This window comes from Carassius auratus, unplaced genomic scaffold (assembly GCF_003368295.1).
Source record: "Carassius auratus strain Wakin unplaced genomic scaffold, ASM336829v1 scaf_tig00217029, whole genome shotgun sequence".
Lineage (NCBI taxonomy): Eukaryota > Metazoa > Chordata > Actinopteri > Cypriniformes > Cyprinidae > Carassius > Carassius auratus.
In genome coordinates, this window is record NW_020528861.1 from 366,648 (window position 1) to 383,206 (window position 16,559).

Below are 16,559 nucleotides of genomic sequence, written 5' to 3' on the forward strand. Positions count from 1 at the left end.
CAGAGGACACAAATCACAAAACGACTGCTATGAGGTTTTCAAACAAATGCAAAACGACATCTGTGCACATAACAACAGAATCATCTGAAGTTTGTATGCATTGTATGTGCATATACAAATTGAACAGGTGCATGGACTGTGCCACGTAGGACTCTGCAATCATTCATTTTGTTGAATTTGTTGTCAGAAATCTGCAAGGTATAACCAACACAGAGTTCAGTGTTTTGCCATTATTTTTCTAAATAGACTTTCATCTTCCTGTAATATTAATAAATTAAATGGATGGATGGCATGAATTTTATATATGAAGAGTTAATTTACAGAAACATATAACTCAGTTTTTAACAATTCTCAAAAATCATGTTTTTTTTTTTTTTTTGTGAATTCCAATTACTTTACCCAAACTGCACTTGGGTTATTTTGATTAAGTAAAAAAAAAATTGCTAATAAGTGCAGCTAACTAACACGATAAAGCACAATAAATGGTTACATAATTAAAAAAAACACATGATTTTTGATATTTATATAATAATCATATAAAACTTCATATAATAACTTTGCCTCTAAAGCTAACATTATCGTTGATGTGCTATATTCATCAGTTTAACACTGATTGCTGGATGTGTGCACTGAAAAAAGGGAGATGCAGACTTCACATGAAATAAAGGGTAAAAAACAATAAAAAAAAACTCTTCTTCTACTACCTGTATTATCTGTATTCAATATAAACCATGTTTTATTGTTTGTTCCTAAATATTTGTGGGTTTAATACGATTTAAAAACTGCTATGTATGTATTAATTAACAAATTATTTACATATATCAGAGAAATTTACAAATAATATATTTGCTCTGAATGTAATTTTGCATGGTAAAGAGCTGGTAAAATTACATTTTGTTTCCTAAACATATAAAAAGAGTCCACTGAAGGCAAGTGTAGTGAGAACCCAAGTGCAGTTTATTTACAAGTAATCCAGACATCCAAACATTATCAAAACTAAAGACTTGATAGACTTGACGTGAACAAACTTGACGTGGCATGAACAGACTAGACTCACCGACAGCAGGTTACAACATTAATTCAGGACAAGGGACATTGCAAAAAAATGACTACTTATAATAGACAATGAGGGTCACCTGACATGAACAAACCAATGAGCAAACAGAACTGATAAAAAACACAGAACAATATGGGTCTGTGGGTTCAAAAGCTCAAACTATATGCAATCTTTACAAATGAAGAATAAAAGACTTGAATGTTTTAAAATGTTCATGGTTTCAACTTTAGTTGCGTTGGGAAATGTATTTGAATTCAGGTTGAGTGCATGAACATTGTAAACACATTTCTCACACAGCTAAATCAATTGAAGAATTATTTATGCACTTGAATTTTGATTCCATATTATAAGCCATAAATAAATAACTCTGTGTTCAGTGTGAAAATCCTATTCAAATAAGACCAATCTAAAACTTAGAGTTGTTAGTAGTTTTTATATCAGTTTCAGTGCTGATATTAATGTACCAGCTGCTCCTCCAAATGCTGTAGTTACTCTTCCAGACTCTATTATAACTTAACATAAAATTTTGTTAACATTTAATCGCCCTATAATAATTCTTCAAATTAATTTCCCCCTTTGAACAACTTTTTATTTATGATAGAAAATAGTTCATGCATTTGGTCATGTACCTTATGTGCTAAATTTGGGAATGTGGGAAAGTTCATGAATGTTTTCAAATTGAAATACTTAAGCCATTCATATGAGTAGTAACTATTATAAACACACAACATTAAATTCAATAATAATCAGAGGTGGGTAGTAACGAGTTACATTTACTTCTTTACATTTACTTGAGTAAATCTTTTGGGTATCTAATACTTTTGGAGTATATTTAAAGATGGGTACTTTTACTCTTACTTAAGTAAATTTTTAGTGAAAAAAATCTGTACTTTTCCTTTGTTACCGTAGGCCACACTCCTCTCATTACTTTATCTTAATGCAATAAAAGTTATCAATGCCCATTCGCGAATGATTCATTCTTTTGAGTCAATTCTGATTAAAGTGAAAGTGAAAGTGAAAGTTAAAGTCATGACATTTGCCAAGTATGGTAACCCATACTCAGAATTGGTGCTCTGCATTTAACCCATCCAAGTGCACACACAGTAGTGAGAAGATTACGATTAAGATTAATATTAAGATTAAATGCTTGATCAAACCTGTTGGCAAACCAGTGAATTGTTTCGTGAATCAGTTTGAATGATTCATTCAGTTCCCTACCGCTCACCCTGAGTCATCTGAAGCAGTTCATTTGGTTTGTTATGTCAGATGTTCAGTAATTAGCATTCAAGTGAGTTTTCACTCTTCTCTGTGTCAGAGGTAATATAATATAATATAATATAATATAATATAATATAATATAATATAATATAATATAATATAATATAATATAATATAATATAATATAATATCAGCTGTTACTCCAGTTTTTAGAGTAATTTGATCCTTCATATATAATTCTAATATAATGATTTATAACAGTGCTGGAAACAGTTTTGACGCTTAATATTTTTTGGACCCTGTGACATTTTGTTTAGGATTATTTGATGAATAGAAAGATAAAGAGAACATCATTGATAGTAAATCAACATATTGGAATGATTTCTGAAGGATTATGTGACACTGAAGACTCGAGTAAAGGTTGAGTTTTTTTTTTTCTTTTTTTTTTTTTTAAGAACACACATACATTACATAAAATGTATCTATATATCTAAATAAAAAAGACTATAGATATGCAGTATATGATCCAAAGTAATTAGTAACTAACAACTTGAGTAGTTTTTTTATCCTCTTACTCAAGTAACTATTCAGACTAGCACAGTGTTTTGGGTATTCTACCCACCTCTGATAATGATGTATTTCCTATGTACATTTGAGTGTTACACAAAGGAGCTTAAGAAGATCTGTACGTTGAAAAGAAAGACCTGAATCTAAAACTTGTTTTAAAGAACAGCTCAGCACCAATTATTTTTCTCATCTACAGTAATTCTCAAAGAACTAAAACTAACATTGACTCCATATTCATAAACCCTTCGACCACATCCTGAAATTGTTCCACATACAGCGATGGTCAGTAAATATGAAATCAATGCAGTGACAGCTGTGTTTATGAATAGCTTTGCTGTAAAATGTAAATAAAATATACTTCCCACCCGTGAGAACCAACATTGCTTTTGTAAGAGGTTAAAAAATACATTGTGCTGTAAGGCTTATTACGCCTGATTATTATTAACAAAAGAACAAATGTAGTGGAAAGAAAACCAAATGAACACAACGCAGACTTGAAAAAGCATTTGTGGGAGTCATTCAGAGGACACAAATCACAAAACGACTGCTATGAGGTATTCAAACATATACAAAACTGAATGCAAAACGACATCTGTGCACATAACAACAGAATCATCTGAAGTTTGTAATCATTGTATGTTTTTTTTTAAGTAACATTATTGTCATGACTTTCATTTTGTCTTTTTTTTTCTTTTCAACTGAAATTACGACACATCCAATTGTTAATATCATCAGTACATTGGGATATGTGGCTTTGCAGCGAGCTATATAGATCTGGGAGTGTTGTTTGAAAGATATATATATATTTTTTTTATTACTAAGGATAATCATTCACTTTATTAAGTTGGCTTGAGAAAGCCAACTTACTGAAATCCTATTTAAACTTCTTCTTCTTCTTCTTCTTCTTCTTCTTCTTCTGACCCAAAATTTTCAACTCTAACTCCTTTCGAGGAGCTTTAACTCTACAAACTCCAAACTCTGGTCAGACTTTCAGACTGTTTTGACTTGGTGTGCTATATCTTTTCAGACTGATTTGACTTTCAGTTTTCTTAAAACTTAATATTAAAAATCATAAAAACCCCATACCCCATAGACATCATATAGGTAGACGCCCTATTGGCCGCTGGGCGATGAGATTTGCGGCCGCCATCTTGAACCGGTCATACCCCTAGTTTCGTTGCGTAGCAGCAGTTAAGATACCAGAGCACTGTGCAGCATTTTCCTGTTCTAATCGGCGGACCATCGCAAGTATGGCTCGGGATTACTTTTCACAAGTAAGATTTAACATTACTATTGTACTATTGCTTGTAGTTTGTCCTTAAATCCAGATAATTGAGATGGAGCAAGGATCTTTGATAGTACTGTACTGAAATCGTAGCTAGCTGACGTTAGTTAGACTATGTACGTTATCTCCCTCCCTCAACTCAAGTGTTTCCCACATAACTTACTATTACTATTCAGATCAGAAAGAAGTTCGAAAAAGCACTTGTTAGATGCACGAAACTTACTTTTAGCGTTAGGTAAGGTTAAGTGCCTATTACCAACACAATCCAATCTGAAGTTAATACATACATTGTTCGACATTGTTCGACATACATTGAACTGTTATTTGTGTTTGCGCACATGATACCTGGAAGTAATGTATTAAGGTTGCTTTTTTCATATTTTCTCTGTTCTTTAAAGTGTATTTGAGTACTGTGTAAAGCGCTATATAAATATGTATTATTTGTATTCTTATTTTAATATGGTGTTGAGAGCTGCAGAGAGGGTGATCCGCCAAGCTTCAGCAATACAAGCTCCTCAGGTGTCAACAGTCACAGGAGAGTGTGTGTGTGTGTGTATGAGAGAGAGAAAGAGAGAGGAGAGAGAAAAAAGAGAACCAGAGAGAGAGTATGTGTCACAAATTATAATAAATTGTTTCTTCAACTTAAATAAAATAAATAAAAATATAAAAATATCTTATTTTACTGCAACTATCTGTTTCTGCTTCTTTATCATATTTATAGTGTGTGATTTATAAATATTCTACCTCACATATTTAGATTTTGGGCGTCTGGTCACTTATATCTTATATCAGAATATAATATGTAACTGTAAAGCCTATTATGAATATTAAAATACGCTGAACCATATGTCCTGTATCATAGCTGCATGAATGACCTTTGCAGCAAAAAAAACCCACGTTAAAATCAGTTAGGTATTCAGTGAGATATGATTAATTTAATGCGATGACAGCTCATTGCACCTGGCAAACAAGTTACACTGAGTGGAGCTGTCGACCGGTCCAAGATGGCGGCTCCACGGCTCGTTCGTGCCAATAGGCAGTAGCGTTCGATGGGGCGTCTACCTATATGATGTCTATGCCATACCCCACTTAAATTGCAGAGTGCGCAAATTGAGCCAAGACTACGGTGGCCCATTAGTGCAAAAGCCAAAATTTCTAATCTAAACTCCCTGAAGCCCTAGACTCAATTAAACTACCATTCTAGAAACATGCTAGCAACAAATGCTAGAAGCATGCTAATCATGCTAGAAACATGCTAGCGAAAAGTTAGCATTCTAATAATGCTATCAACATGCTAGCGACAATGCTAATCGTGCTAGAAACATGCTAGCGACATGTTAGCATTCTAATTATGCTATAAACATGATAGCAACATGCTAATCATGCTAGAAACTTAGTAGTGACATCCTAGTCATGTTAGCAACATGCTAGTAACTTGCTAATCATTCTAGAAACATCCTAGCAAAATGATAGCAGAATGCCAATATTGCTAGAAAAATGCTAGCGACATTTAAACAACAATGCTAATCATGCTAACAACATGCTAATTATGCTATAAACATACTAGTGAAATGCTAGCAACATGTTAATCATTCTAGAGACATGTTAACAACATGCTAGGTGCATGCTAATCATGCTAAAATCATGGTAGCAACATGATAATTATGCTAGAAACATACTAGCAACATGCTAACAACATGCTAATCATGCTAGAAACATGCAAGTAACATGCTAATCATGCTAGAAACATGCTAGTGACATGCTAGTCACTTGATAATCATGCTAAAAACATGCTAGTAAAATGCTAATCATGCAAAAAACATGCTAGTAACTTGTTAATCATGCTAGCGACATGCTAGTCACTTGCTAATCATGCTAAGAACATGCTAGCGACATGCTAGTAACTTGTTTATCATGCTAACGACATGCTAGTCACTTGCTAATCATGCTAGTGACATGTTCTTAATATATAAATCTATCTATTTATCTAACATTCTTTCAAACTACTCTATCATCTTTCTTTCTTACAATAAATCTATCAAATCTAACTACTCTAAAGTTCTAACTTCTTTAAACTTCTTCAAACTTTCTGGTCAGGCTTTCTCAAGCCAAGTTAAAGTTTGTCTCAACAAACTTATTTTTCTAGTTGAATTTGTTGTTAGAAATCTGCAAGGTATAACCAGCATAGTTTTTCCATTATTTTTCTAAATAGACTTTCATCTTCCTATAATATGAATAAATTACATTTTTTAATTATCATTTTAAAAGAAAATAATAATTATAATTATAATAATAATAAAATGTTGAGTAGTAGAGTACACTGCAAACACGGTTCAACACTTACTGTGTAATAAATAACTAAAAACTAAATCGTCACTTTAACTCAAATCTCATGGAATTTATTAGCTAGTAACATTGAAATTGAATACTCAGTGCTTGTTGATCCTGCAGATAATAAATTCACAAACTTTTACATAAAAAATACTTCAATGAAGTTAAGATGCTTACAGAGCTAGAAGTTGTGCCAAGCTATTGCTTAACTTATGTACTGACATCCTAATCTTCTCTAACACTCATTGTTTTTTAAATATATTTCTGATAATTGCAGACATGTTCCCTCTAATTTGTTTGAACTTAGTGTGATTTTTGTCAGTGTGTAAATACACTACAACACCCCTCACCTGATTGTTGGAATAAGGAATAAGGCAGCTGAAAAAAAACTGTTTTTATTTTGTTTACACAAACAGAAATTAACAATGAAACCATCTTTACTGTAAGTATTCAGTGACATGTAGGTTGTCTACAAACCAGAAGGTTGGTGGTTCAATCCCCTGCTCCACCTGACCAAGTGTCGAGGTGTCCTTGAGCAAGACACCTAAACCCAGCTGCTCCCGACAAGCTGGATGGCGCCTTGAATGGCTGACACCGCAGTCAGTGTATGAATGGGTGAATGTGAGGCAACTTGTAAAGTGCTTTGGATGGCCATGTGGTCTGTTGAAAGCACTATATAAATGCAGTCCATTTACCATTTCTTAGTTCAACCAAATAAATAATTATTTTATTTTCATAGTTCATATATTACAATTGTAAATAATTGTTTTATTTCAAATGTTTCAGTCATGTTCCAGTTAACAACTTACTGCAAAAATAAGTGATCTGATGTCAGCCATTGAAACATATCAACTGCAAATAAAAGACATTAAATATCTGAAGATCATAGCAGAGAATGATTAAACTAATCCACAAACAGCATCACCAGCCACACGTTTGCTCATCTGACTTTGGATTTCTTTTCCACAACATATGTGTTTTCTAAGTGCACTATTAGCAGCCAGAGAAAAAGTCAAGCATCAAGAGCCAAACTAAAAGCAAACACTAGTCATCAAAATAGTGACTTCAAACAAAACTATTATTTTCATTTAGTAAAGGTGCAGTTAAAGCTCCAAAATGTAGGGAAAAAATTACAGTACAGTCCAATTACAGTCCATTTACAGTACAGCCCTGAAGGTTCTTAATCTAAAACTGAAGCGTTGTATAGTTTTACCGTTTCAGGGCTGATATTAGTGTAACAGCTGCTCCTCCAAATGCTGCAGCTACAGCAGCTACTATCGCTACTCTTCCTGATGAGGCCACTTTCCCTGCGGCTGCTGCAGACCGGGCCGCTGCTGCTGCTGCTACTGCTGACAGACCTGTAACTACTCCTTTTGCTGTCCCTGCTGCACTTTCTACAGCTGCTACTGCTGTGTTTGTAACTGCTTCTCCTGCTGTTTCTACTGCTTTTTCTACTGTTTCTTTTGCTTTCTTTGTAACTTCTTCTCCGGCAACTTGTACAGTTTTTTCTACCATTGCTATTGCTTTTTTTGTAACTGTTTCTCCTGCAGTTTTAACAGTTTTTTCCACAGTTGCTGCAACTTCTTTTGTACCTGCTTCTGCTGCAGTTTCTACTGCATATTCTACAGTTGCTGCTGCTTTTTTCATAACTGCTTCTCCTGCAGTTTCTACTGCTTTTTCTACGGCTGCTACTGCTTTTTTGGAAACTGTTTCTCCTGCAGTTTTTACTGCTTGTTCTACAGCTGCTACTGCTTTTTTTGTAACTGCTTCTCCTGTTGCTTCTACTGTTTTTTCTATAGCAGATAAAGCCCTTTCTACAGATTCTAATCCTACTTCTTTTGAAGTCATTATTGCATTTTCTGCAGCTTCTTCTGCTGCTTTTTCTACAGCTGCTACTGCTTTTTTTGTAACCGTTTCTCCTGTAGTTTTCACTGCTTTTTCTATAGCAGCTAAAACTTTATCTATAGCTTTTAATGCTGCTTTTTCTGAAGTTTCTTTTGCACTTCCTGCAGCTGCTCTGTTAGCAGATATCATGCCTACTATTGTAACTGCTCCTAGAAATCCAAGCCCTGCAACTGCAACTGCACATGTCTTTGCCCAATTTCCTTCCTTCTTCATCTGAGTGGTTTTAAACATCTCAAAACTGTAATGCATCATTTCATTTTTCTTCATCACTGAGTTGATCTTCTTCAGAAGTTCTGTGACCTGATCTTGATTGTTTCTGTCCTCATTGTTGAATGAGTGATATCTGCCTCCACAGCTCTCAACAATTTTCAGTAAATATTTGCTTTTCTCAATGTACTCGTCCAGAGGTTTTCCCTTCAGCAGATCAGCGTGAGTGAACAGAACGATGGTACGGTGCAAAGCTTCTTCTCCAAAGTTCTCCTGAATCCATTGCACCGTGTCTCTCTCCTCTTTTGTGAATCTCACTCCCAGCTTTAGCACCAGCAGAAACACATGAGGACCAGGAGAGGACATCTCTATAGACTTTTCTATTTCAGCTTTCACTTGTTGTTTATCCATAGCTGTGTTAAACAGTCCTGGAGTGTCTATTATAGAGATGGTCTTTCCACCAACCACTCCTACCTGTTTCTCACACAATGTATTGGTAGATTTGATAAAATCATCAACTTCAAAGGCTTTTCTTCCTAGTATAGTGTTTCCTGTTGCACTTTTTCCTGATCCTGTTTTACCCAGAAGAACGATCCTCAGATCAGACACTACAAAAATTGTAAAAAAGTATTAATATGTAACACAATTATGCATTCATACAGTTCTGTGAATTAAATGAAAAGTTACATTTAGATTAAAAACATTCCAGTGATCATCTTTTAACCTTTCATCTTTATTTAAAGCAGAAATACTACTGTTAACAAAATTATTGGCATGAAAAGTTGTTGGACATGTTTGGTGCAAATCTCTAGATTGTTTGACAGATTCATTCATTCATTCATTTACCTTTTTTGGGGGGGGGGGGTCTTCTTTTTAAACTCAATATAATGGTCACATGAATAGCTCTTTGAGCCATTTCTTCTGTTACATGACTCTCACTCATTTTCTTTATTTTGCATGACTCTCTATCAGTTTGCATATACAGTATGTACTGTTTCCATGTATAAAGCATTATAACTGACATAAACACACTTAAAATATAAAAAGCATTTTATATATACTAATTACTGTTGATGATACTTGAGTGCAAAAACAACTAAACATTTTAATATTCAAAGATTATTGTTGAAGTGAGACGATTATGAAACAAATATTAGTTGATATTCACAAAAAAAAATATTGTCATATTATTGTTTTAAAGTCAAAGACTCAAACTTGCACACTATTACTTAAATATCAGTTGTATTATTATATTTACATGAGTTAATACAATTTACTAAATTAAAATGTATTTTAAATGTAAAAATGAAAATAACATTTTGTGATATTTGAATCAGATTTTCTCCACAGACCTGTATGTGTTGAAGTCATTGTTACTGTCGTCTCTTGTGTTTCTCCTGCGTCTTCTCTCTGAGATGCACACAGTCAAAGTGCAGCTCCTCCTGACACCAGTCAAATACTTTCATTCAAACCATGATCAGGTGACTAAAGTCTTCCTGAGAGATTTCAGTTTCACTAGTGATTTTTACTAATGATACGCCTACAATTATTTTCTTTCTCAAACTTCTCAAACACAGATAATAGACAATAACGTATGGATACTGTTTACTTGATTCTTTGATGGTAACATTTAACAGGATTGTAATTTCCTTTTGAATACAGCTTTCTGAAACTGTTTACACAGAACATTGTACAGATAATATTGCTGCTGTATATACACTGTATGACTACTAAAACATGAATAAACCATAACATGTTATAGCAGTATAGTTACCTTGATAAATCATTATTTTTATATACTTTGAAATTGATAAAGGAGCTTAGCAAAATGCCACATGAGGGCGCTATAAAAATACACTTGAGCAGATCTTGAAGGTTTCAGTTACCTGAACAAGTAGTATCAACATGGGAAAACAGGTATATGGCTATAAAGATAAAGTATCAAGGTGAACTGCGAAGAAACAAAAAATGAAACCTCTCTGACTTTTTTGAGCTAAGTCTGAACTAATTTGACATAACTGTTTTTAAACTCTATTAAAAATAAACAAAACCCACATAATAAATATTCAGAAAATACTCCTAACTTCCTTGTTGATTGATCAAATCAAATGCACAATTATAAGCTTAATTATATTTAAAACCCTTACGAAAACTATTCATGGTTTTACTACACTAATCATTTATTACACTAACTGTGGTTATACAAATAATCAATATGCCAAAAAAAAAAAAAAAAAACTTTGCTTACTACACTTTAACTATAATATCTTTCTATCTTTCTACAGAGAATTGATGCCAATTGAAAATCATCTGTAACCATAGTGACAGTGATGTCCAATCGAGCCGCAAAATCGTCTGAGTGGAGGCGGAGCATTTGATTTGTGCGCAAAACACTATTTGGCGGGAGAAACTCTGGCAGAAGACTGGATGTAAAAAAATGGCCAAGATTTGGAGATTACTCGGGGTATGTTTAAATACACACACTTATACACTTTTTCAGAGTTTAACAACAACACTTTTGTGTAACTGCTCTCTACATTTGTGTTCAGATGCCTGTTATCTCAAACAAACCCTTTTCTCTTTGAGAGTAACTGCAAGAGGATGCATGTGTAAGAGAAGCAGCCGTATCCAGATCATCTGGAGGTTCATAGTAAAGACAGTCTGACCAGATGTTGTTACTGGGAGGTTAAATGGAGAAACTACTGCAGGCCTAACTTTTAATCTGTATATCAGTATCTGAATTTAAAAAGAAAAAATACTATCAATTTTATTGTCTTTTACTGCACTGTAAAAAATAAGTGTAATTTTAACTGTAAAATTTTGTAAAAACGCTACGGAAAAAAACTGATAATAGGTTAACAGTAAGTTCCCGTACTATATACAGGGAAAAACTGTAAAATATCTAACAAAGCATTTAATGTAAATTTACAGTAAAATTATGTTAATTATACAGCTTTTAGAAGTAAAAAAAGAACAAATCAATGTATAATTTACAGTCTAAAACTGTAAACTGATATTCCCAGAATTCCCTGCGTGACACTCCACGTTTGAAAGTATTTTGTTTAAATAATCATGTTTTTAAATAGTTCTTGTTATCAGTTATGTACATTTGAGCTTTATGTTACATCTTCTGTTGCTTAATGAAAGTTTTTTGCATTATTTAAGTATCACGTGTGTTACCATGATGGTGTTTTGTGTTTCCATAAATGTGCACCTTCTATATGTTAATATATACTTCTGCTTGTGGTGAAGCTACTTGTGATGAGCTTTGATACTTCATGTGGCTTTCTCTTATACAGTACCATCTTTATTATTATGGTGGTTGTCAGTATTTTCAAGGTACAAAACAGATTTAATTTTGTGTGTTGTTGAATTTACTGGTTTATATTCACATTTTCTTGTTTGTAAATTACAGCTTTATATTGTAAAATTAACAGTTTTTGACGTAAATGTGTTTACAGTTTTCTGTATTTTTACAAAATTATTCTGGCAACCACAGCTGCCAAAAAGTTTTTGTAAAAACAACAAGAAATTTTTTACAGTGTGCTGATATTTGTTTTTTTTAAATGGTATTTACTGGTTGTATTATTACGGTGGACCCTATTTTTTAACATCTTGCTTCTGTAAAAATGGATGTTTTTGTTTGCTTAAAAATCTACAGATTTATACTGTGAATTCCAATGTGCACAACCCCAAAAGATGTAGTTTTACTCAAATAATACCGTAAAATCTAAGGTTTTCAGACATTTTCCACATAACAATATTTAATTGTAAAATGTATGCATATTTATTTGTTTTCACAGAAAATATTTAGAATTTCAACATTTTATTACAGTAAAAAAAAAAAAATTTATCCAGTCTCACAATTAACGGTTATTCAATTAACGGTTATATAGTAAAAGGTAGTTTTTGGTTTTACGCTCCATTACCGTTGGAATTTGACGGTGTTTTGCTGTATATTTTACTGACTTTTTTTATAGTGTACAGTTATTATTATATTATATAAGGAACAAGGTATAAAGGAGCTGATAATGAATATGCATTCGGCCCTAATTCATGCTTGTGTCTGCTGAAGTGTCTTATCCGGCACAATAATCATAGGACTTATATGCCTGCCCTTGACCATCTAATAGAGTAGGAGTGTATCTGGACTGGACAGGTGGCATTCTGTCCTTCATCGTCTCGGACACACACACACACACATTCAACACCACATTCACTGAACCCCTTTGTGCTAGATTTCTGCTTCTTTTCTGTCGTTCTGTGTGAAATTTAACAGCCTTTGAATGGCCATTAATATGATGACAAAACATGAGGGATTGTTATACTTTCAACATAATTTGTTAATTTGGGATAAAGCACACAAAAATGATGTAAAACTTTTAAATAATGTTCTAACAATGTTATCAATTGACATTTTTAGAATGTTTTTGAGGAATGTTATCCTACCTTTTAAAAGAACATTCTGGGAACTAAAATAAAACTTGCCACTGAAAACATTCCCAGAACATGAAAAATGTCTACCTGGGACATCTATTCCTCTGTTGTTAGTTTGCATGACCCCACTCTCTCTCTCTCTCTCTCTCTCTCTCTCTGTCTCGTAGAATTATCTATTTATTTATTTTGTCTGTGGGACTTCCTGATAAAATGAATAAAGTAAACGGACATGTATGACATCAAATTCATTTATTAAAAGAAAATGTCCACCATTCGAAATATATTCTTGCACACATTTTACAAATCAAAGAAACAAATTCAGGGTACAAACAAACTAAAACACTTGAACAATGAACAATCAAGACTTCAGTGATCTGTTGGTGTTAACAGCTGCTCAGTACTTAATTTTTTTTGTTTTGTTGTTGTTGTTGTTTTGCAGTTTTTCTATGACATGACAAGTTTTATAACAAAATCTTTAGATATAAAAGCAAAAATCTAATTCTGATTTCTGACACCAGATATTTATGAGTTGGCAATGGTGAGAAAGTCAAAGAGGAGACCGTAGCATCACTGAGAGACTCTTCATGCTCCTGGAGGCAGACAGAAGAAACCTAAAATCACACAAAAGGGATTGTCACTGAGAAATAAGGCAAGTCCTTGACATTCACTGACAAACATTCATGCTCGTGTCATAATATCACTTTTAACTCATATTGAGAAATTGAGTTATTGGATCTCACCAGGTTTCCTGGGTTGTTTACAACTGTTTGTTTTTTGTTTTTAAATGACCTCTTCTCACACCAAAAGGGAAACATCCCAGGAAACAGGTAAGTCAGATGGTGCCAAGTAAATTAAAACAAACTGTCTTAATTTCTTCATCTCTTCTGTTAAAAAAAAAGAATGCAACTACAGGCTGACGATCTCCAAAAATGATAATCAATAAATAAAAACGTTCGGCTTCAGCATATCAGTATTCAAACCCGCGATCAGCAGTGCTGATCATTCCCAATTATTAGTCGCTCCTTTCAAAGTAAACGAGAGCTGTAGACGCCAACGTGGCGTTGTGAATGGGGCGTAATGTCATGGTGAAGGTTTGAGCACAGCATGCTAACAGTTCTGTCTTTGGCTGCACTGACGAGCACAGGACACTGTTTAGAGTCAGTGGATTTATTGATTTATTAATTTATTAACTGTATTGCTGCTGCTACACAGATCTACAATAAACATACTATTTATTTCCCAAAGACTTCTATTACATACTGTAAAAAGCATCTCATTTTCTGCATCTCCTGTTCTCAATCAAGCCACTCCCATAATATCTGTCATCTCTCAAATTAATGCACGACTCATGTGTAAGACTTCAATAAAATTATAAAGTAATAATTGTATGTCAAATAAATCTTACAGTGAGTAAAACTGACTGTGTCTATATTAGTAAAGACTACATAACTTTATTATATTATGTTTACATAATTATTTTATTATTATTATTTTAAATGATTGTCCCTGTATCCGTAGGATCTTGTAATAAAGGAACGGTGGTAGCAGATCGATTTTAAGGATCAGTTCAGCTTAAAAAGATGCACTTTAATCCTGTTTACATGAAATATGTAATATTAAAATATATTAAACAGGTTTAAATCTACAGATGAGCACTTCAGGATGAGCTTCAGAGAACCAACCAATTTCTTTTTGAATGAGCAAAAAAGCTAAAAAGATTTACTTTTAGATCAAGTATCATTAAATGGAAAGCAGCTGGGACACATATTATACACTTTGAACCCCAGTGGCTTTCATAGCCTGGACAAAAAAAAAAAAAACCTTTCTGAAAGTCCCTTCTTTTCTGTTTATCTAAAGAAATAATGCATTTCTAGAAACAGTAGTGCAGTGTATTATTAATCAAAAAATCAATTAATCTGTTTTCATTTTATTTTTGAGAAGATTGCAGTATATTCTGCTGTTCAGTTTTGGCAAGTTACCAAGTAATTCAGTATTAATTTTTAGTTTAAGAGTGTTTTACCTCTGATCACGTTTAGCTGAACTTCAGTGATTATGAAGGACCCAGAGCTCTCCTCTGCACACCAGTATTTCCCAGAATCCTCTGCTCTCAGATCGCTGATCTTCACAGTAAAGGTTTCTTCAGTCAGAGAGAATCTGCTGTTATCTGATGAAACATGAACTCCGTCTCTGAAGCAGATATTGGGCTGATCTCCTCTGCAGAAAAACCTCTGTGTTTGATTCCTGATGTGTTTACAGCTGATGGACACTGATCCTCCGACAGACGCTTCATGACCGACCGCTGAAGAAACAACATTAAAATGATGAGTCTGAGAACAGAATGGACAGAAACATTGAGATTCATCCTCACCGTCCTTCCTGATGATCATGAGCTCAATGTGAAGATTAAACACATCTTTCACTGCACACCAGTATTTCCCAGCATCCTCTGCTCTCAGCTCAGTCATGGTCACAGTGAAGAGACTGAGTTCAGTGTCGTCCTTTACTGAAATCTTTGGGTTTTTAACATTACCTTTATCTGACTGAATGATAATTTGAGCATCTTCAGTGAAACACTTTCCTTTACACAGATACTTTACTTCTTTACTCAAACATGTTCCACTGCGCAGACACATTCCTGTTGAGTGTTTTTCATCATAAGGGCATTGGATCTGGACTGAATCTCCTTCACGTCCGATCACTGGAGGCACTGATAGTCAAAGAGAACAGAGATGTATTTATTCACTGTGAAATACATGCATCTATGACTGAACTGCATGGTTTGTGGTGTCTGTACATACTGGTTAAAGTCAGTTGATGTTTATTGGTGAGAGAAACAGAAGTCAGATGCTGGTGTCTGGTTTCTGCTCCACACCAGTAAACTCCAGCATCTCTCAGGCTCACATTACTGATGCTCGCTGTAAAAACTCCTGCTGTACTGTCAGAAAACTCAAAGCGCTGCTTCTCTGATGAACTGATGCTCTGACAGATCTTCTGCTCGTTCTCTTTACAGATGTGTTTGATGGACTGCTGTTTCTCAGGGGAATTACAGCTGAGTTTCACACTTTCACCAACACTGTAAAACCCGACAAGTAAACTTAACTCAAATGGTTTGAGTAAACAGATATCCTTAAGTTATGTTAACTGAAACCATTTGAGGAAACCGATTGCCTTAAACCATTTAAGTTGAAAAATCTAACAGTTATGAGTACTCTGAACTTAATTCAGTTGAGTTCACTGAAAGAAGATGTACATTGCAATTAAATAATGAAGTGATTAATTGAGTGATAATTGAGCATTAGTGATGAACAGCAGATGTTGATTTATTGTTTCATTTGAAGTAACCATGTTAGAGATCAGTGTTTGCTTTAGTTGGGCTCTTGACCCTTGATTTCTGTCTTAGTCTTTTCTCTGGCTGTTATAACCATGTGTTTCTAAAAACACATTTGTTGTCATTCAATAGCCCAGAAGGTTCTGATTCATCTTCCTCAGGAGGTCGACTGTGATCTTCACAGCGTCTTCTGGTCCAAAACGCTCCACAATCTTGTCCACTGT

General features: G+C 34.0%; 2 protein-coding genes across 2 annotated transcripts; both read right to left on the reverse strand.

The window, feature by feature from the left end:
* Positions 1 to 1,109: 1,109 nt before the first annotated feature.
* Positions 1,110 to 12,748, reverse strand: LOC113099764 (GTPase IMAP family member 4-like). The gene is made up of 3 exons (XM_026264709.1): positions 12,694 to 12,748; positions 8,499 to 9,178; positions 1,110 to 1,136 (listed from the first exon to the last, which is right to left on the reverse strand). Exons 1-3 carry the CDS (start codon positions 12,746 to 12,748, stop codon positions 1,110 to 1,112), a joined length of 762 nt encoding a protein of 253 aa, XP_026120494.1.
* A 2,572-nt stretch (positions 12,749 to 15,320) lies between these two features.
* LOC113099765 (CMRF35-like molecule 2) lies at positions 15,321 to 16,081 on the reverse strand. Its single transcript, XM_026264711.1, has 3 exons — positions 15,806 to 16,081; positions 15,376 to 15,714; positions 15,321 to 15,334 (listed from the first exon to the last, which is right to left on the reverse strand). Coding segments are annotated over exons 1-3 (354 nt in total). The 5' UTR covers positions 15,807 to 16,081.
* Between the last annotated feature and the right edge of the window lie 478 nt (positions 16,082 to 16,559).